The 22,025-nt window shown below is 41.6% G+C and overlaps 1 protein-coding gene across 3 annotated transcripts in view; it reads right to left on the minus strand.

Moving 5' to 3' along the window:
* Nucleotides 1-229: 229 nt before the first annotated feature.
* CBL (cystathionine beta-lyase) overlaps nucleotides 230-22,025 on the minus strand; it is a 261,669-nt gene continuing 239,873 nt past the window's right edge. For all 3 annotated transcript variants that reach the window (XM_089416084.1, XM_089416085.1, XM_089416083.1), the window contains exons 13-14: nucleotides 922-1,028; nucleotides 230-820 (exon numbers count right to left, since the gene is read on the minus strand). In XM_089416084.1, coding sequence (XP_089272210.1) covers nucleotides 752-820; nucleotides 922-1,028 — 176 coding nt within the window. In that variant the 3' untranslated portion in view covers nucleotides 230-751. The remainder of the gene's footprint in view (nucleotides 821-921; nucleotides 1,029-22,025) is intronic.

Here is a 22,025-nt window from a genome sequence, read left to right on the forward strand (position 1 = left end):
TCCCCCCTAAATTTCCTTAAAATTTGAGGGTACTCCCACACGTCCCCTTTGTGCGTCTCCTCGCACCCGCGTCCCCCCGTCCTAGAGACTTGGTAGAACATTGATAAAATGTAAAAGCCCTGATAATGCAAATATATGTAGAGGAAAAACAAGATCCTCTTCTAAAATCAGAATAACAAAGCATTCATCTTGAAGATAAAAGAATCTCTCTTTACCAATGTTCTTAAAATATGGTGAAAACAAATTCCTTTAAAAAGCATTTATTCTGATATTCCAGAATCTAAACAAATTAATACCATGTTTTGATTTTTCTGTGATCTTCAATGTGGGCATTGCTCCACCCTAATGGAAATGTTACCATCTATGCTTCTTTAAGTATCTACATATTCACCCTTTCTCGAAATGGCAGACTTATATTTGCCAAACCAGATCATTTTTCTAGGTAGGAGAAGAAACTGCCCCAATAACCAACATTCTGATTATTTTAGTATATATTAATTATTTCAAAAAAAGAGATCTACTTTTCACTTCCTAATACGCAGCATCCACAAAAAGACTGTTAACTCTGTAATTCACCAGATGCAAGTTGTTGGAACTAAGTTGATCATACAAGCAAGGTCTCCAGTTTCTTAGATCCCAAAACCTTATATTGTGCACATACAACCCCATGAACTCGACAAATGTCGATTTCAGATTTTACTTGATTTCATGAACTCACATAACTTGTTTCCAAAGTATCAATCAGCTGGCATTAGACAGATGCAGATTTAATTGCTTGGTCTAAATCAACAATCAAGTCTTCTGCATCCTCAATCCCGACCTGTTTAGAAAATAAACCAATAGATGAGTCAGTCAATCCAGTCAATCCTCGAAAACTTTAGAACCTCAATGAGTTCTACCCACATATGAGCAGAAACTTACAGAAAGGCGAATTAAATCTTCACTTAATCCCCGGGACTTTCGTACTTCAGAGGGTATACTTGCATGTGACATGAAACATGGAAGACTGATGAGTGACTTCACACTACCTGCTCAAAATGGCAATACAAAAATGAATCAGTCCAAGTTGCCAAAATATTAGTGTACATTTTCAGTTTCTCCCACACGAAAAATGCACAACATACAAACAGCAGCTCTGATTTGGACAACTTGTAATTAAATGCCAGCTCATAGGCTGTAGACTATACAGCAATTATTCAAAGAAAAATCATAACCAGAATCAAATTGAAGCTACACCACCATGTTTGCAAGGATACAGTTTTTGTAATAAATACGTGTTTTTTAAATCTTCAGCAAAACCTTGGAGAATACTATGTGTTAAGCTCTTTGGGCTTAGACATCTATTACTAAGCATTTTGCATGGGTCAAATTCGATCATATTGTTTTTCCCTAAAAGCATAGTAACCATAAGCTGTCGACATTAAGAAATGGATATGGATAATAACAAGTAAATGCAAAGTTCCGTTGAATCTGGAATAGAACACATAACAGTTGAATGCAATGCAGAGATTCCAAACATTAATATGCTTAAGGCTATCTGGAAATTAGTTGAACAGAAAATTATTGAAAAGCCATTCACATTTTAAACATTAAAGCTTAGATAGAGCAATAAGAAGCTAATCAATAAAAGAATGATACCTTAGATGATGCCTAGATCAGTTGAGGCTACAAGGGATTAAAATAGCAAGGGGTTTAGGAGAGTTTTCTGATCCATATAATATATGACAAAAATTTCCTCCTTTACAATCAACTATGTTGGACCAAAACTTTGGAAAACACCAGGAAACGTCTGTTCCAAAATAATGTCAGCTAGTGTCCAATGTTAGTTGGAAACATGGGTAGACATTCATAAATTATAAGAAATGTCAAGAAACAAGAGAAAAATGGAATCTTTTATGAAACCCCTTGGAAACCCCTCGAGACTCTATTGAAAGTTTCAAAAACCCCTCAAAAGATGTGGAAGCGCCTGAACCTTCAATAAAGTCCAAGCTGAACCAAGTTTCGGGGGTGGAAAGATATGGGAATGGGATTGGGGTGTTTGGAAGGAAATCCTCAATGTCCAAGTACAAGAGTATTACCCTTTGAAAATGCAGTGTCATTTTGCATTTTCATGGGCCTTTCTTGTCTCACCAAGCACCATAGAAGACCCTTGGAGTTCAATAGCAGTTATAGGTTGATTGACTTTTTGGAAGGTTATTGCACTAGGGGATTCCATTTTGGCACACTTGGCACAATTGAGGAAGGGAACACCAGAACAAGAACATCCGACCATGCTAAAGGTTTGCAGCATGATTTGTGGCAAGTTAAGGGGTCAAATATAGTCAAAAGTGAAAACACCCTACATTAAAGGGTTTCAGAGTATGGCATCTAGCAAGACAGAGTATAGAAGAGTGAAATGCACTACCTTGGAGAAAACACAGGAGCATGATTGTCATGCCCCTTCTCAAAAACATTAGTCACAGGGTGCAGCTACACATTTTTGGGCATAATTTTGACTTAGGAGGAGGACCCCACACTTAGACTTAGGAACTATGGGTCAATTTCGACTTTATTTAACAGCTAGTGGAATGTGGGGGCCACCCACATGGGGAATTTGAACTTGGCCATTTGATGTGCTTGGAGGGAAATCGAATGGGTGGATGGAGGGGCCCACATGACGCTAAGGAGGTCCAAGGTAATAAAAGGAGGATTAGCTCTCATTTTTTACCATCTTCTGCATTTGCAAATAAACACTCACTTGTACACTTTGTTGCTTAGCAAGTCTACCGGCTGTTTAGCCACAAATCTCTCAAGCAGGAAATTCAACCTCTACTTCGGGGGACCATCCGTGCCCACCCTAGGGAGGCAGTTCTAACGGGAGTTTCAGGGAGTCGGGGACAGCAACACACTTTAGCCATCAACGCAGAGAGGGAATTGCATATTCCTAGGCAGCCAGTAGACACGCAGGAGGAGTTGGAGGTCAGCAAGGGGATTCATTGGTTGTTGGGAGATACAGGAGTTGAGGAAGCAGCATAGAGAAGGCATTTTTGCTGGAGTTTACAGCTAGCTAGACCAACGCAGTAGTCAGTCGAATTCCTAAACAGAGGGACTGTGCAGAGGCCATCCAGCAACAAATTTATGGGACTTGGGGAGCAGTTGATCTTGGCCAAGAGCCATCCAAGGAGCTACGAGGAAATAGCATAGGTAAAACCAACATTTTGGAAGAGTTTACAGAGGGATTTGCAGGTTGTTTCCCACAATTCAAAATTGGCAGTCGAAGTTGGAGAGAAGCTCCCAGGAGGTTGAAAATCCAAAGTCAAAACCAGTTAAATTCCCTTCTGGGGTTTTCTGAGTTTTGTTCAAGTAGTCCGGGGTTAAAAGCACATAATTTTCTGGGCAATTTTTGAGCGCTTTCCAACTAGTCGAAGTTCGACATGGCAACAGTTTACTGGGTCAACGCAATCCAGAGTGGTGCAGCAACTGGGTAGCCTTCAACTCAGCCATTTTCCCACTTGGGGTTGGTCTTGCTTGTTCATTGGGACAAGCCCAGATTCACCATTCCATTTCATATTGTATCTAGCATGCAAATTTTTAATAATATGGCTCAACAATTCCTTATTGGCGGCGTTTTCATGAATGTTTGATGTGTGTTTAAATTTTTATATGCTGTTGCACAGTTTATTTGCTTAATATCACTTACATTCCTACTTAGGAACATTACAGTGGTATCAGAGCCTAGTTCTTGGCTCAATTGTGGGGATTGTTCCCTATGAGAGAAGGGTACTAGCAGAACATCACCTACTGTAGGCAGAGGTACAAGAGCAGAGAAAGGGAGTTAGAAATTACTCCAGATACAGAGGACAGAGGGAAAGCAGTGGCCGGAGAGGAGGAAATGACAAAGCCCAAGAGCAAGGAGGAGATGGCTTTCGACAGCCTCCTGAGGGCCTTGAGTGACTTGGCCAAGGGGCAAAAAGATATGCTAAAGGAGATCAAGTCATAAAATAGAGAAAGGACCACACCTAGAGGATTTCTATGTGGAGAAACTTCTGGAGCCTCTCAGCCTTTCGATCACCCCTCACCAGCAGTGCATCGCCCTTCCATCACTGTGTAGACTCGGGCTACACTACCTTCTTTCGTGCTAGTGGCACAAATTGAGCCTGCAAGGGAGGAATATCCTCCTCAGATGGGGGATTACTTCAGAGAGTGGCAGACCATGGATGAAGACTTCAAAGAAGCCCTCTCCTTCAGAAATTACTGCAAGCTCAAATAGAGTGAGAGGAACAAGGGGTACGGAGGACAAGGGACCCAGAACTATGAGTTGCAGAGAACCATAGGGAGGATGTATTTCCCTACTTTTGATGGCATTGCCAAGTGCACGGCCAAGGCTTGGGTTGAAAAGATGGACACATACTTTCAACTCAACCAGATGACAGAGCAAGAAGCCATTAAGATGGCCACGCTGCACCTGGAGGGGGAAGCCCATGATTGGTAGTTCCATGGCTTGACCACATTAGGGCATGCTCAGATAGTTTCTTATGAGGACTTCACCCAGAGGGTGGTGGAGCGATTCGATCAGAGGGATCTAGAGGCGTATTTCAGGGAGCTGACACAACTATGCCAAACTGGCAACCCAGAGAAGTACTCTTCAGATTTTTTGTGTGTGCCAGTGATGGTCCCGGATGTATTCGAGGCAAGGAGGGTATATACCTTCAACAAGGGCTTGCTTGTGCCCCTGCGTGGACTGGTGAAGTCATGTAGACCCTCCATGCTACAGGAAGCGGTCTTGTGTGCCAGAGATATACAGGGGGTCACCCCCAAGACTAGAGCACCATTTCCTGCACGAACCCCTTTCCCACAGAAGGGGCATGAAACTAGACCCCCACCACCGAGGACCACACAGGGGAGGGGGCAGTTAGATGAGGAGACACGGAAGGACCTCCATAGGAGGAAGCTGTGCTTCACATGCAGCGAGCCCTGGGCACCTGGCCATAGGTGTGCTGCAGGTAGAGAACACTACATTGAGGTCTTTTCTGACAGTGACCAGGAGGATGAGGTGGAGCAGGATTTTGGTGGGACAGATGGAGAGAGTCCGGCAGATAGAGGGCCACCACCACCACAGGGAGGGGCATCTCTTGCCCCCGCAGGAGGAGTCCTTGCTTCTTTATGCGGGATTCCTAAGCTTTTGACACTGATTTCGACATCAAGTATGTGTCGGGGAATCACAATGTGGTGGTTGATGCTCTATCTCAGACACCAACTGCGTTATCTCTCATGAGCATCTGCCAAGATTGGAGGCCTCAGTTGTTGGTGGAGTACTCCAAGGACACGAGGGAATGCAAGGTATTTGAGGGGACACATGTAGATGATCATTACCGTGTGATGGATGAGGTCATCTATTACAAGGGGTGCATTTACTTAGTCAGATGAGCGTTACTGTGTGATGGATGAGGTCATCTATTACAAGGGGCGCATTTACTTAGTGCCCAACTCGCAGTTGAGGGAGAGGATGCTCTAGGCAGCTAATGATTCACCATTGTCCGGACACCCGGGGTTCCGGAAGACTTATATCGTTGTTCGAGAGAGATTCACGTGGAAGGGCCTCAAGGAGGACGTGCTACAGCACGTACGAGAGTGTGGGGCCTGTCAGTAGAACAAGGGGGAGTTGATCGACCCTGCAGGACTGCTACAGCCACTTTCCATTCAGGAGGGGGAATGGGAAAGTATTTCGATGGATTTCATCACAGGACTCCCCACAGTGTAAGGGAAGGATTGCATATACATAGTGGTCAACAGGTTGACCAAATTTTCCCACTTCTTCACCATCCCCACTAGGTACACGGTTGCACAGGTCGCTGAGTTGTTCTTCTAGGAGGTTTTCAAGCTGCATGGGCTCGCCAAGAACATAGTGAGCGACAGAGACATCAGATTCATGGGTGGTTTTTGGCAGGAACTCTTTGGGTTGGTTGGGACGGAGCTCACTCCTAGCACCAGTGATCACCCTCAGACTGATGGCCAGATGGAGAGGGTTAATCAATGGTTGGAAGGGTACCTGAGGAACTATGTGACAGGTCAGCAGAGGACGTGGATTCGGTGGTTGCATCTGGGCGAGTACTGCTACAACACTACGCACCACATGTCTATTGGTATGACTCCTTTCCGTGCCCTTTATGGATATGATGCACTGACTTTTGCTGATATTGTTTTTGGAGACAATCGGGCCCCAAAGGCCAAAGACTGGGTCCAAGAGAGCCAAGATATCCTCAAGGCTCTCAAGGATAATTTGGTGACAGTCCAAAATCAACAAAAACTTTATGCAGACCCGCACAGGACAGAGAGGCACTTTAAGGAGGAGGACTTAGTATACCTCTGGCTACAGCCTTACAAGCAGTCTACGCTAAAACAGAAGGGGACCGAGAAGCTACAACCACGCTTCTATGGGCCCTACCGGGTGAATAGGCGAGTTGGGGAGATGGCTTATGAGTTGGATCTGCCTCAAGGGAGTAGAATCCACAATGTGTTTCATGTCTCATGCATGAAAAGGGTGTTAGGACAACAGGTGACGGCAGCAGATGATCTACCCCCACTGGATGATGAGGGCCACTTGGTGTTAGAACCAGAGGCCATTTTGGAGAGTAGGGAAAGAAGACTGAGGAGCAGGACCATCAAGGAGTTCTTGGTATGCTGGAAGAACTTGCCGGATGAGGATGCCACTTGGGAAGGTGAGCACATATTGGAGCACCCAGCGTTGAGGTTGCTTGAGGGTAGGCAACATTTGGGAGGGGAGAACTGTCATGTCCCTTCTCAAAAACATTAGTCACGGTGCAACTACACATTTTTGGGCACAATTTTGACTTAGGAGGAGGACCCCACACTTAGACTTAGGAACTATGGGGCAATTTCGACTTTATTTAGCAGCTAGTTGAATGTGGGGGGCACCCACATGGGGAATTCGAACTTGGCCATTCGATGTGCTTGGAGGGAAATCGAATGGGTGGACAGTGGGGCCCACATGAGGCTAAGGAGGCCCAAGGTAATAAAAGGAGGATCAACTCTCAATTTTGACCATCTTCTACATTTGCAAACAAACACTCACTTGTACGCTTTGCTACTTAGCAAGTCTACCAGCTGTTTAGCCATGAATCTCTCATGCGGGAGATTCAACCTCTACTTCGGGGGTCCATTCGTGCCTGCCCAAGGGAGGTTGTTCTAACATGAATTTCAGGTAGTCAGGGACAACAACACATTTTAGTGATCAGCACAGAGAGGGAACTACGTATTCCTGGGCAACCAATAAACACGCAGGAGGAGTTGGAGGTCAGCAAGGGGATTCATTGCTCGCTGGGAGATCTGGGAGCTGAGGAGGCAGCATAGAGAAGGCATTTTCGCTGGAGTTTGCAGCCAGCTAGACTAGCGCAGCAGTCAGTCGAATTCCTGGACAGAGGGACTGCGCAGAGGCCATCCAACAGCAAATTCGTGGGACTTGGGGAGCAGTTGATCTTGGCCAAGAGCCATCCGGGGAGCTACGAGGGAATAACACAGGTAAAACCAGCATTTTGGAGGAGTTTACAAAGGGATTTGCAGGTTGTTTCCTGCAAGTCGAAATTGGCAGTCAAAGCTGGGGAGAGGCTCCCAAGAGGTCGAAAATCCAAAGTCAAAACCAGCTAAATTCCCTTCTGGGTTTTTCTAGATTTTTCTGGGTTTTGTCCAAGGTTAAAAGCACACAATTTTCTAGGCAATTTTTGAGCACCTCCTAGCTAGTTGAAATTCAGCAGGGCAACAATTTATTGGGGCAGCGCAGTGCAGAGTGGTGCAGAAGCTGAGCAGCCTTCAACTCAACTATTTTCCACCTGTGGTTGGTCTTGCTTGTTCATTGGGACAAGCCTAGGTGCACCATTCCATTTCATATTGTATCTAGCCTGCAAATTTTTAATAATATAGCTCAGCGGTTCCTTATTGGCAGCGTTTTCATGGATGTTTGATGTGTGTTTAAATTTTTATATGTTGTTGCACAATTTATTTGCTTAATATCACTTACATTCCTACTTAGGAGCATTACAATGATAGGTGGCAAAGCAAAGAGGCTAGAAATGCTCTAGCTTGGGGCCTTGCAATGATGGAGCCACTTGCTTAGTCAAAGGTGGTCACTTCATGAGGGGCATTTTGGTTGCTTGACCATGAGTCCACTCCCTTGTAGGATGGATGTTTCGAGCAGGAAACCATTCAAAAGTGACTTTATCAGGCATTACACATTATTTCAGGCATGTTCTACCCTTGAGACATTTGGACAAGGATACTTGGTTCAAGGCATGTTCTACATATTTGGAAGAGGGTTGTTTGCATGAGGAAACATCATGTGGCATGGTTGACATGGTCTAAATCCCTAAGAGGAATTAATGCATACTCTAACGAATTTGAAAGATAACAAGTGGTAAAGGGACCTATACAAAGGCCCAAGTCAATATTTTGACGTAAGCTAAAAGAATACTAAATGGAACATCATTTACACTCTAAAAGATGAGTGATAGCGTTTATGAGTTCTCTAAAGTAAGTGCTAGGGTTCAAAATAACCTAAATCACCTAAAGAAAGACATAGTGAGGTGAGACCTAGAATGAAGAATGTTTTCTAAGATTAAAGAATTATATTCAGTTCTTTAAAACCTAGATGGATGAAGCCCTAATTTGGGATGGATGATGATATAAATAGATGGAATCTTCATTTGCTAGAGGCATGGTTGGAGTTTTGGGATTTCCCCTCCAAGCTTATTGAACATATTTTGGTTGAAGAAGTTCAGGGTGAAGTTTTCCATCTTTGTTTTTCTCTTTCATGGATGACTAGTTTTCCATTTGTGTAATTTTTTAATGTTTCCTATGTTTTGCTGATGTTTACCAGTTTCTTCCCAATTTATACAATTTTTTCATTTTTCGGACCCTTGGCAATTTATTCTTGATGCAGAAATTTTCAGCATTGATTGGAAGCCACTTCATGGACTATGAAGAGGACACTGAATATTCTATTTCTTTTGATGTTATACAACCAAAAGATATTGGAGTGTGTTATACATATTCTATTGTCAATCAGCATCCATGTCCTCATCAATGGAGCAGATTTCTTGTAGGATAAGGAGAATTTTTTTTTTAATTACATATGTAGAATTTTTCCAGCCATTGATATCTTCAGTTCATGCCTTTCATATTTACAAAAAATCAGCAAAAGTTTGTATTGTTAGGTCTATAATATGTCTAGAAAGCAACATTCACAATCGTTGACATATTGTTGCATTTTTCATCCTTCCAAACAAGGACATCAAGCCCTAAATCATGAGCTGATTTGTTTTTCCAAGTATAAATTTTTGTTGTATGCTTTCATTTTGAGGTCCAATAAAATAAAACAAAGAAGGGCATCGGATTTTTTAAAGTTTATATTAGCTCTGCCTTCTAAACCATTGTTGCTAGAGGATATGACATGTCATTTTCATGGCAACGAGGATGATTCTTGGATTGGAGAGGCATGCTTGTTGAATTTTGTAACTATGGCCAGTCTTCATAATGTATATTTGGCCACTTGATGTATTTATATTGATTATTGTAAAGCATATTTTAAATGCTAGAGTCAAAAGAAAATTATATTTTGAGTCAAGTCCCATTTGGACTTTTGAAAGAAGAAAATTTGAATTTTTGAATTTGAAATTTTTGGCTCCAAGTTTGTCAAGTCAGCCTCCCTCCAAGTCAAGTGGGCCCAAGCAAAGGGCACACCCATTCGACCCAACAGATCACTATATAAAGCCAACTCAACCTCATTCTCTGACCACCAATTCACACTCTCTCAAGAAGACAGTTTCTGGGCATCCTAGTGAAGATTGAGGACAAATTGGATCTCTTTCTCTCTCTCAAGCTCGCACGTGTGGATAGACTCTCTCTCTGCAGTTCACATAGTTTTGGGCAGGTTTTGTTGCAGGGGGCGAAATTTCTAGGCAGTTGTCGGGGGGCGGAATTCTGGGTCAGATCAAGGAGAGCGAAGTGTTGGATCAAGTTCAGAGGCTTGACTTGGAGGGTTTGACCAGGTGTGACCTAGTTAATGTCTAGAAGGTCTAAGTGTGTCTCTTGTTGAACATAGGAATTTCTCTATTGAAAAGGTTGTTGGGTTTTTCCCCTTAGTTGGTTTTCCCAGGTTAAATCTTGTCTTCTCTTTCTGCATTGTGATCTCTATTGTTCTCCTATTCCTGTATGGTTGAATTTCTGAAGTATAATTGCTAAATGATATATTGGAATAGTTTAAAAGAAGACATCAAAGGCAATTATCAGTTTTTCAGAAATATTGTCTCTATTGCATTTAGAAAATCAACATGGTATCAGAGCTTTGGTGAAGAAAAGAACACTGAGATCACCTTTGAAGAAACCCTACATTAAGATCACTATTATTGAAGTCCTTGTTGATTTGCATCCATGGCTTCTTCTATGAAATCTGAGAACAAGCTGGAAGGAGCCTCAAACTTCAGAGCTTGGAAGCTTAGAATTGATTTTATTCTTGCAAAGAACAAAGTCTTGGATATTGTGATAGAAAAGGTTGAGGGTGACATTGCTGCCATGAGTCTTGTTATGGACTCCATTAAAGATCATTCTAATAATCTAATTCCCTACATTGCAAAGTTTGATACTTCCAAGAAGATGTATGATGCCCTGATTAATCTATTTACTATCAAGAATGTTGGTGAAGCCGTGAACTTGAGGAATGAGCTTCGTGATATAATGATGACAAATCATGACATAGTGGATTCATATTTTGTAAGGATCTCACAAATAAAAGACCAAATTCAAGCAATTGGAGAAACTATTTATGAGAACTAACTTGTCACACTACATTACTCAATGGTCTACCAAGAGCATGGGATGCATTTGCAGCAAGTATAAGTAGTTGGAAGTAAGCTCCTTCGTTTGAACGACTATGAACCTCTTGTGCTCAAGAAGAATCAAGGCTTATGTCAAGAGATAAAAAGGAAGAAAGCTTCCCAAGCATTTGCAACTAGTTTCAAGTATAAAGGAAAGAAAAAGTTTAGCTTTCAACAAAAGAAGTTAGGAAGAAGATCACCTCCTCCCCAAAGGAAGAAACATATGTCAAAGATTCAAAGTTATGGTTGTTAGAAATTTGGACATTACAAAAGGGATTGTCGTAAGATGGCTAATAACAAAAAGAGGAAGGGAAAACAACATGCTTCCACAGTTGACGTTGAAGATGAACATCCAAAGAAGCTTAAAGGTGACAAAGACATATGATTGGAGATCGTGGAAATATTACTAACGTGATGGAAAGGAGGCTACCCCAAAGGGTAGATCTTAGAGACAACCACAACTATGCAGTCAAAGGAATTGGAAAGGCATCCATTGAGATGGAATGAGGTAACAATGTTATCTAAACAATGTCTATATGAACCAGGTTTGAAGAAGAATCTAGTCTCTATTTCCTATTTAGAAGATAAAGGAGATAGAGTAGCTTTTGTGGATGGCAAAGTACTTGTATGGTCCAAGGGCTCTAGTATAGATGACGTTATGGTTATTGGGCTTCGTGAAGGAAGATTGTATAGGCTCGCGAGTCAACCAACTCAAGCCCAAGTACATGATGAAATCAATCCAAGTGAGCTATGGGATTAAAGATATGGTCACCTTCGTTATAGAGTATTGCATGAATTGAATCAAATAGTTTCAGGCATCCCTGAATTGCAAATAGATCATGAAGGTGTATGTAAACGTTGTGCTCTTGGAAAGAACATCAAGAAACCATTTCCAAGTAGTGACAATAGATCCAAAAAAATTTTAGATTTGATTCACTATGATGTATGTGGTCTGATGCCTGTGAGATCGCTTGGAGGATCACTATTCTATGTACATTTATTGATGATTTCTCTCAAAAGACATGGATCTATCTCATGAAGACCAAGGATGAAGTCTTCACTAAGTTTCAAGAATTCAAAGCTGAAGTAGAAAACTTGACAGGTAAGAAGATCAAAATTATGAGATCTAACAATGGAGGAGAATACACCTCAAAAGAACTTCTCGCTTTCTATAAGAACGTTGGGATTAAGAGGGAGTTGATTGTTCCCTATAATCCACAACAGAATGGTGTGGTAAAACAAAAGAACAGGTCCATTGAAGATTTTGTCAAGGCTATGATGCATGATCAGGATTTGTTGGTGTTCTTATGGGGAGAAGCATCATTGACAGTTGTATATATTCAAAATAGAAGTCCTCATCGAATACTGGAAGATATGACTACTGAAGAAGCTTTCTCTAAACAAAAGCCAGAGGTTGGACATACGATAATCTTTGGTTGCCATATCCACATTCATGTTTTTAGGGATAAAAGGAACAAGTTAGAACCTTCAGGAAAGAATGGCATATTTGTTGGTTACAGTGAATCCTCAAAGGCCTATAGAATCTACATCCCAAAACAATGACAAATCGAGGTTAGTTGGAATGTCACCTTCGATGAGAAAGTTGCATATTGGAAATCTAAGGAAGTCTCCATGGATTCCTATGATGAAGTAAAGTTGGAGGCTTCGAAAGAAGAGCATTTGAGTTCTACAAAACGTCCTGAAGGGCTAGAAAGGCCCCGTGAACAAGCAGAACTTGTTGTTGTTCCAAAAATAAGAGAGAGACCAACATGGCTTAGATCTACATTGGAAGAAGCAAAAGGACATGCAGCTCCTGATGGCACATCTAGAGAAATTAAGAAACCTAAAAGGTTTTCTAGCTATGCAGCTCTTATGACCAATCTTATTGATGCAGAATGTTCCACTTATGAAGAAGCAACTAGCCAACAAGTATGGAAGGAAGCCATGAATGAAGAATACCAATCCATCATGAAGAATGATGTCTGGGAGATTGTGCCAAAGCCGAAAGGGAAGTCAGTGGTGACTTCCAAGTGGATATACAAGATCAAGCATGTTACATATGGAAGTATTGACAAATACAATGCGTGATTCATGGCTAGAGGGTTCTCCTAGAAAGAGGGAGAAGATTATGATGAGACCTTTGCTCTAGTTGCTAGGTACATTTCCATTAGATCTATTATTTCTCTTGTTGCTTCGTTGGGATGAAATTTACATCAAATGGATGTGAAGACTGCTTTCCTCAATGGTGTGATTGAGGAAGAGGTGTACATAGAGCAACCTCAAGGTTTTGAGGTGCATGGAAATGAATCTCATGTTTGCAAGTTAAAAAAGGCCTTGTATGGACCCAAGCAAGCTTCAAGAGCTTGGTATGTTCAAATTGACAAGATTGGGATTTACCAAAAGCGGTGTCGATCCAAACCTTTATTTTGAGGTTGTGAAGAATGAACCTGTCATCTTATTGCTATATGTTGATGATTTGTTTCTGACAAGTTTTAAGCCTCTCACCATTCAGTGTAAAAAATAGTTGGCTTCTAACTTTGATATGAAGGATCTTGGTTTGATGCATTATTACTTGGGATTGGAAGTATGGCAGAAACCTGGTGAAGTCTTCCTTGGTCAAGTAAAGTATGTTATTGAGATTCTTAATAAATTTGGCATGATGGACTATAAATCCATGGCTACTCCCATGATGACTAACTTGAAAAAGTTAAGACTCAAGAGGCTTTGAATCGAGATCCATCTATGTACTAACGATTGGTTGGCTCGTTGATGTATTTGGTTAACACCAAATCAAACATTTGCTTTGCAGTGAACACATTGAGCATTGGATTCCAGGAAAGCACATTTTGAGATATCTACGTGGTAATATGAATTATGGCTTGAAATATGTCGCAAACAAGGATGTACAACTTCAGGGATATAAAGATGTTGACCAAGTAGAAAGTGTTGATGATAGGAAGAGCACTTCATGGGTATGCTTCACCATGGGTAATCAACATTGCAAAAGCAGAATATATTGCAACCAACGTGATCTGAGTTTATGAAGGAACAAAATGAAATACAAATTTAAACAAAAACACAAAGATACAACAAAACATAACTTTAATTAATAAATAGCAATTGCTAAAATTGTGTACATGCAAGAAGGAAACACACTAGCTTGGGAGATGGTAGCTTTATCTCTGAGAAGAGATGTGATGGCTACATGCCTTCTGAACTAAGTTACAATGAGGCTCTCAGGCCTTTTTATCATCAAAAAACAATGGAAAACCCTAAAAATCCAAAAACCTAACCCTAGGAGATGAAGCACCAAAAGCTTGTGGGCACCACTAGGGTTAGTTGGAAAGTCAACTTCCCAGGGTTGTAACTTTGGCCTACAATCTTCGTTTGGCGCACACAACATCCCATTAGAAATTCTATCCAAGGACAAAAACTTTTGACTGCAAACGTCAAATTGTGAGCCTCTAGTTTCCTTGTTTCCCAAAAAACGTCATTTAGGGCCTCAAAATGGCTCTGAATGTTCAAGACACGAAAAACTACCAAAAATAAAAATAAAAATAAAAATAAATTGTTGACATAGGAAATTGTGCTAGAAATTAGGAAATTGAAAGGAAACAGTGTTGGGGTCGAAGTGGAATAAGCAGGTGGCCAAAAATAGAAAACTACTGAAATAGGAAACTGTGCTGGAAATTAGAAAACTAAAAGGAAACAGTGTTGGGGGTCCAAGTGGAATAGGTAGGTGGCCACCAATATCCACCTGGATCAGTCCTCCCCACTTAGGAAGCAACGGTCCCCATTGCATTGAGCGCCTCCATGAGATGGGGAAACTTCTGCTGAATTTGGTCCCTCGTGAGCCTTGGTGCAGGAGTTGGTCAGCTTTGACAACCCGATATAGCTTGATCCTCTGTTGGCGAGTGTTTTTAAGCTGTGTGTCCATGATCCAATTAGTTGTGGTTTCTTGATGCAATCTAGATTGAGCTTTGTTGGTGTTAGCTGCTCAACAATGTTTGATGTGTCCAACAATGTTGGAAAATATGGCTAAAGGCGGTCCACGTTGAATACGGGGTCTAGGCCAAGAATGGAGGGATACTTAGCTCGAAATCGTTGTTACCCATGGCCTTAGTGATGGTGTAACGCCTGTATCGAAGTGGTCGAAGCTTTTGATGGAATATGGTAAGGCGTTCCTTTTGTAGATGCAACCACACGCTGTCGCCCATTTGAAACTTATGCGACACCTAACGTTGATCATGATGTTGTTTATACTTGGCATTGGCAGATGCATTCAATAAATCTAGTGGCCGATGCATTCAATAAACCTGGTGACTTTATTAGCTTCGAACTATACATGTGTAGATTCTGCCTGTGTAGTCGCAAGAGGCATGGAAACATCAATCAAGCACAATGGTTGAAATCTCAAGCTCACTTGAAAATGGTTGTGTCCAGTCGAGCTATGGAGGGCTCTATTATAGTTGTGTTGCACATAGGGAAGGCTCTCATCCCATGTCCGTGGATGCTTGGAGTTGTACATGCGTAGTATGTGCAATATCATCTTGTTGATGACCTCTGTCTGGCCATCAGTCTAGGAGTGGAATGCCATCGACTTGGTCAGCTTGGTGTCCAACAATGACCAGAGGCTCGACTAGAATGCGCTTAGGAACCTGCTGTCTCAATATGATATAATGGTCTGCAGGATCCCAAAATGTACCCACACTCATTCGAAGAAGAGTTTGGCAGTGACTTCTGTTGTGATATTCTTCTTGCAAGCAGCCAATATATCCATCTTAGAAAATCTATCAACGACCACAAATACACAGTCATTACCATGCTTGGTACAAGGAAGGTTAGACATATAATCCATGGAGATGTATTCCTAAGGCTGGCTAGGAGTAAGCAGAGGAGTGTACATGCCTTGCTTCTTAATGGTTGGCTTGGTGATGGCACAGGCAGTGCAGGAACTGATATATTTTGAAACATCTTGTCGAAGTTTAGGCCAATTAAAACACTTCTGCAGCACTGCCACTATTTTTCCCAAACCAAAATTTCCTGCGACTGGACTATAGTGTGCCTCCCAAATCAACTAGCACGGTTGCTTGAAGAAACACAAAGATGCCCTAGGTGCATAACAGTGCGTCCTGGAGGTGGAAGTTTGGTACTTGCTTGCCATCCATCAACATTTGGTATGTGGTGGTGAATTCTGGATCAATTTTGTATAGTTGCGACCATCTAGAAGTCTCGTGCCCACAAGAGTTGAGAACAATGGTCAGTGCCACAACCGGGGGCCAACTGAGGCAATCTGCAACGTTATTGGTGTTTCCCTTCTTGTATTTAATGTTCAAATGAAATTGTTGTAGATATGTGGACCATCTCTGATGGCAATTGTTCTGCAACTTTCCCTGTGTGTATAAATTTAAGAGGTCAGTGATTTGTGTGGATGATCATCTCCTTCCCCAGAATGTAATGTTTCCACTGTCAGCAAGCTTGCACGATGGAATACATCTCCTTACCGTAGGTGCGGTATTTCCGAATCGTAATGGAGGGTGCCTCACTGTGATAGGCCATTGAATGCCCTTGTTGGGTGAGAACTGCACCAATAGCATATTCGGAGGCATCTGTCTCAATCTCAAATGGTTGTTGCAGGTCTGGAAATGTGAGTACTGGAGCAGAGCAAAGGCAGTGTTTCATCTCAACGAATGTCTCTTGTTGGGACTCAGACCAACAAAACTTTTATTTCACTCTACCCTTCGAAACTTGACTCAAAGGCCAAGTGATATGAGAGAATCCCAACACGAAGGCCCAAAGAGTAGTGAAGCTCTGTTAGAGTTGTCGGAGTTGGCTAATCCCAAATGAGTTGGATCTTAGTCAAATCCACATCCACGCCTTGCTCATCAATGATGTAGCCCATATATTGGACCTGCTTCATGCCAAACTAGCATTTCTCCAAGTTGGCACATAGTTTGTGCTAGTGCAGGGTTTGAAGGACCTACCAAATATGTTGCAAGTGTTCTTCCCAACTCTTGTTGAAGATGAGGATGTCGTCTTGATATACAACCATGAACGAGTTGGCGAAAGGCCACAAGATGTCATCCATCAGCGTCATAAAAGTTGCAAGGGCATTTGTCAACCCAAGGGCATGACCAACCACTCAAAATGGCCCTCCTTGGATTTGAAGGAAGTCTTCCATACATCTGTAGGTTCTATTGGAACTTGGTGATAGCCATACTTCAAATCTAAGTTGTAGGAAACGCTGGCAGGGGAGGAGTTTCCGTACAAAAACGGAAACGAAACGCGTATGGTACGGCCCAGAAACGCGTTTCTGGTCGTACTGGCATGTTTCTTGAGGTGGAAACATGGCCAATACGGCTGGAAACACGTTTCTGGGCCGTACGACACCGTTTCCACATGCAACTTGACTTTGTTTTAATTTTTTTTACTAATTTGTCTTCTAATTTTTAATTAGATTTTTCTAATGCCTTATAGTTGCTTCTAGATGCCTATCTAAAGTTATAAAAGTGAACTTTTGCCCTAGTGTTGATATGCATTTCATCAGGAAGTTTGACACATATGCAGTTCATGGTAATGTTAAATTCTTAAAATAAAAGTGATATTCTCTTTTATTTTTCATTTTCATCCTTTTACTTAAATTTTTAACATTACCATGAAATGACTCGAGATGTTTGAGAGTGGTTTCGCCCTCATTGGATTTCATATGGAGAAAGTAGAATTTTACATCTCACTCAATATCCAGCAGACTTATCTGTTTTTCAGGATTTCAGGATTGGGGGGATTGCAATGTTTCCATTGGATTTTATCATGTACTAGGGTATGGAACTTGTATTTAATCAAGAAAACCAAGCCCTCTATGCAGGTGAGACTCCCAATAATCAAGAGAATGTAGGGTACTAGGGTATGAAACTTGTATTTAATCAAGAGCACTAAGGTCGTTCAACTATGTAGGAGGAGACTCCCAATCAAGCACGAGACAAGAAATTACAAATTTCTCGTGGCTGATTTTGGATATTTCTATTTTCATTATGTGATTTCATGAGTAAATATGATGTAAATTTAGAGACTTATAGTTTATGCATTGACAATTGACAATTTTATTATAATGCAGTGATGCGGGGGAGCGCCCCCCCCCCCCTACGAACCCGCTCCCGAAGCGCGCTCCGGGCGGGAGCGGGTCGGGAGCGCGCTCCCCAAATCGCTCCCGGACGGGAGCGATTTTCGGGAGTGCGCTCCCGTAAAAAAATTTGCGCTCCCTGGTCTGTGAGGGAGCGCTTCAGGGAGCGATCGCTCCCGCGCTCCCGGAGCGCTTTTTAATGCCCGGGAGCGATCGCTCCCTGATCGCTCCCGGGCATTAAAAAACGCTCCGGGAGCGAATTTTAAATTTCCGGGAGCGATTCGGCGGAAAAAAATTCCGCGGACCCGAAAAAAAACAAAAAATTAAACTAATTTTTTTGGATTTATAAGCCCAATGGGCCAAAACAAAATCATTTCAATGAGATTGAGGTTGAGTTTGAGAGCAAAGGAGCAAGGAGCAAGAGCTGAGGAGCAAGGAGCCAGAGCTGAGGAGCGAGGAGCAAGTGCCAAGGAGCGAGGAGCAAGCTTGCAGAGGTAAGTAACTTAATCATTTAGTTAGTTTAGCTGGTTAGGTAGTTAATTTGGTTAGTTTCATTTACCTGTTTGAGTTTAAAGATCATTAATTTAAATTAAATTAATAAATTAAATGAATTAATCCCAATAAACTAAATTAATTTGCAGATTCAAGACTCAAACCCTACAAACATCAAACACGATGGACCTAAGCATTTTTATTGGCATTTTCCTCTTCCTGGTCCCCTTTCTGGTTATTATGGTGGTGGAGAGTAGGAAACGGAAGGGGCCTGAAACTGAAGAGGTGGATGAAGAAGCCGGAGGAAGTCAAATAGGTGAAAACCCCAGTGAGGAGGATGTGGAGGGTGAACATGAGGGTCAAAAAACTAAACAAGACCAAACTCCATTGTGGAAATATGTTCAGAGGCCTGAAACAGGGAGAGGGGTGGAACCACTAAATTTCATTGCCCCCATTGCAACAGTGATTTCACAGGCTCATACACCCGTTTGAGAAGACACCTTTGCGGGAAAAGGGCATGGGATGGAGAGAAACAAATAGGAATCAGAACTTGCGACGCGGTGTCAACAGTTGATAGAGCCAAATACATAAAGGAAGAGGAGGACGCCCAATACAAAGCAAAAAGATCAAGGGGTTTCTTTGAACCAAGCTCACAAAGAACTCCTTCAGCATCCTCCCAAGGCAGTGGATATGGACATGGAGGCTCAGGGTCATCATCTTTACGCCGTAGAACCATATCAGATTTCCTTGATGAGGGGTGTAGGAATGATGTGGATTCAAAAATTTACAGGTTCCTCTATGCAAATGGGATACCATTCAATGTTCTACGCTCACCTTATTGGCACGAAATGGTTTCTGCCATAAATGATGCCCCTAAAGGATACAAGAGCCCTGGGTATGACAAGGCAAGAACAGTTGGCCTTGATCATGAAAAAGCAAAAATATCACATTCTTTGAATAAAATGACAAGTTCTTGGACTAACAATGGGGTGTCCATTGTATCTGATGGATGGACAAATGTAAAAGGCAAGCCATTGATAAGTGTTCTTGCTGTGTCCCGAAGTGGTCCCATTTTTCTAGCTGCACATGATTACTCAGACAAGTTCAAGACCGCTATCAACATTGCAGAAGCATTGCTTGAAACAATTGAGCGTATTGGCCCATACAATGTCATCCAAGTCATCACTGATAATGCTCCTAATTGTAAGGCAGCGGGAGCAATTATTGAGGATAGATACCCGAACATATTTTGGTCTGGATGTTTGGTTCACACATTGAACCTTCTGTTGCATGATATTGTCAAAAACAAAAATGAACAATACCAATGGATTGGGGATTTGTACAAGAGAGGAAAAAAAATGATAAAATTTATTACAAATCATAGCAATACCCATGGCCTTTTCCGCAGTCACTCGAGATTGGAGTTGCTGAAGATTGCGAGGACTAGATTTGGTAGCTATTACCTCACCTTCAAGCGCCTTTTGAAGGTAAGAGAGGGTTTAGCTAGCATGGTATCAAGTCCAAATTGGCAGGTGTTAAAGGAAAGGGCTACAAATGTAGCTGACATTGCAGGTTTTGAAACGGTGGAGGAGGCCGCTCTTGATGGGCAGTTTTGGACAGCTGTGAGACAGGTATTGGATTTCACCAAGCCAATTTATAACATGATTCGATTTGCAGATACAGACAAACCAGTGATTGGCGAGGTGTATGAGCAAATGGATACCATGTTGGGGGAAATAAAAGACATTGTTAATAACAGAGATCCCGACTTGTACAATCTGATTCACGATTGTGTGTGTGAACGGTGGAAAAAGCTTAACCTTCCACTACATTGCTTGGCGTATATCCTTACGCCAAAATACTACTCAGATTCTTGGTTGGGCAAACCTGCAGCAGGGGGTGGTGTTAGGACCAAACCCCATTTAGATCGAGAGGTAACTAAAGGATATCTGGATGCATTAGAAAAGTTGGTGCCTGACAGGGAGGAATGTGCAGCTGTGCGTCTTGAAATAGGCAGATACTTCACTGGCAGTGGCTTGTATGGTAACTTCCATGCAATGGACGACAAAGATAAATTTGATTCTCTCACATGGTGGGAAACATATGGCGGCGACGGACTTTTGCGAAAATTGGCATTGAAAGTTCTTGCACAGGTTGTAAATTCTTCTTCTGCAGAGAGGTGTTGGAGCACCTACAGTTATATACATAATGTGAAAAGAAACAGGCTCAACGAAAACCGAGCAGAAAGCTTGGTTTATGTGCACTACAATTTGAGGTTGTTGAGCCATTACTGTGATCGGGCTAATGAAGATCCCACATATAAAATTTGGGACAATCACCCTGAGGACGACAATTTAGAGGATGGCATTGTACATATGGAAGAACTAGAAGATGAGCTTGTACGGGATGAAGCTGAAGCAGCTGCAGCAGCCATGCCACCTCCACCTCCACCATCCAGTAGCAGTTCTCGGGGCCCGAGTCTTGTTCCATTGCTGTCGCCACCTCCATCGACACCCTCGCGTGGAGGCTCTAGTTCTGGTCGTCAGTCTGGGCGGGAGACTCCTAGAAGACCGCCAAGACCTACTTATACTCCTGGAGACTCTCGTGGCAAGGGCCACTTGTAGATTTACAGTTTACTTGTCTTTTTTAGTTTCTATTAGACTTGTCACTTTAGTTTTCATAACTGTTCAGTGTTGAGTTTTGAGTCCTTGACTCTTGACTCTTGACTCTTTCATATCATTATGACATTATGATATTTTTTGTAAACATTATATCACTGTGACAATGAAAATTTGAAGTTTGAAGTTGGGCCTTGGCAATTATAACTCATTGGTAATGATTGTGAATTATGAATATGATGCTTTGTGAAAGACTAAAGTTGTTTCATTTCATCTCATTATTCATGTTTCATTTTATAAATTTTTAACATTTCATATCATGTTAACAGTTACAAGTTAGGACTTAGAAATATCTTCGATATTACTTCTTGTAATGGTTAAACTTGGCTTACAAGTACAACTTGTTACTTTGGTGATCAATGATGATAAATGTTATTGAATTGAATGTTATTTTAATTTATTATTTTACTAAGGTTGATGACGATTATAATTTCTAGATGATTGATGTGATATGGTTCAATGATCAATTTATGTTTTTTTATGTTTTTTATGTCTATTTCATCATTCTACATGTTTTTGTTGACATATATGTATCAAAAATTAAAAAATATAAAAAATATATATATTTTTAAAAAATCGCTCCGGGATTCGCTCCCAAACCGGGAGCTTCTGAAAATGGTCGCTCCCGCTCCCGCTTCCGCTCCCGCTCCCCGCTCCCGCTCCCGCTCCCAAGTAACACTGTTATAATGTAATAAATTAGAATGCATCATATATGCTTTATGATTGCACATATTTCTTAAATGTCCTTATATATATATATATATATATATATATATAGATAGATAGATATTCGCGTTCACGTTTCGTACCTGTGCCCGTTTCGGAAACTCGTACCTGTTTCCCCGTTTCATGCAACCTTGCTTCAAATCA

The sequence above is a fragment of the Pinus tabuliformis genome, chromosome 3_2, assembly GCF_031772625.1.
Source record: "Pinus tabuliformis cultivar Carrire ecotype Pingquan chromosome 3_2, CPIR1, whole genome shotgun sequence".
Lineage (NCBI taxonomy): Eukaryota > Viridiplantae > Streptophyta > Pinopsida > Pinales > Pinaceae > Pinus > Pinus tabuliformis.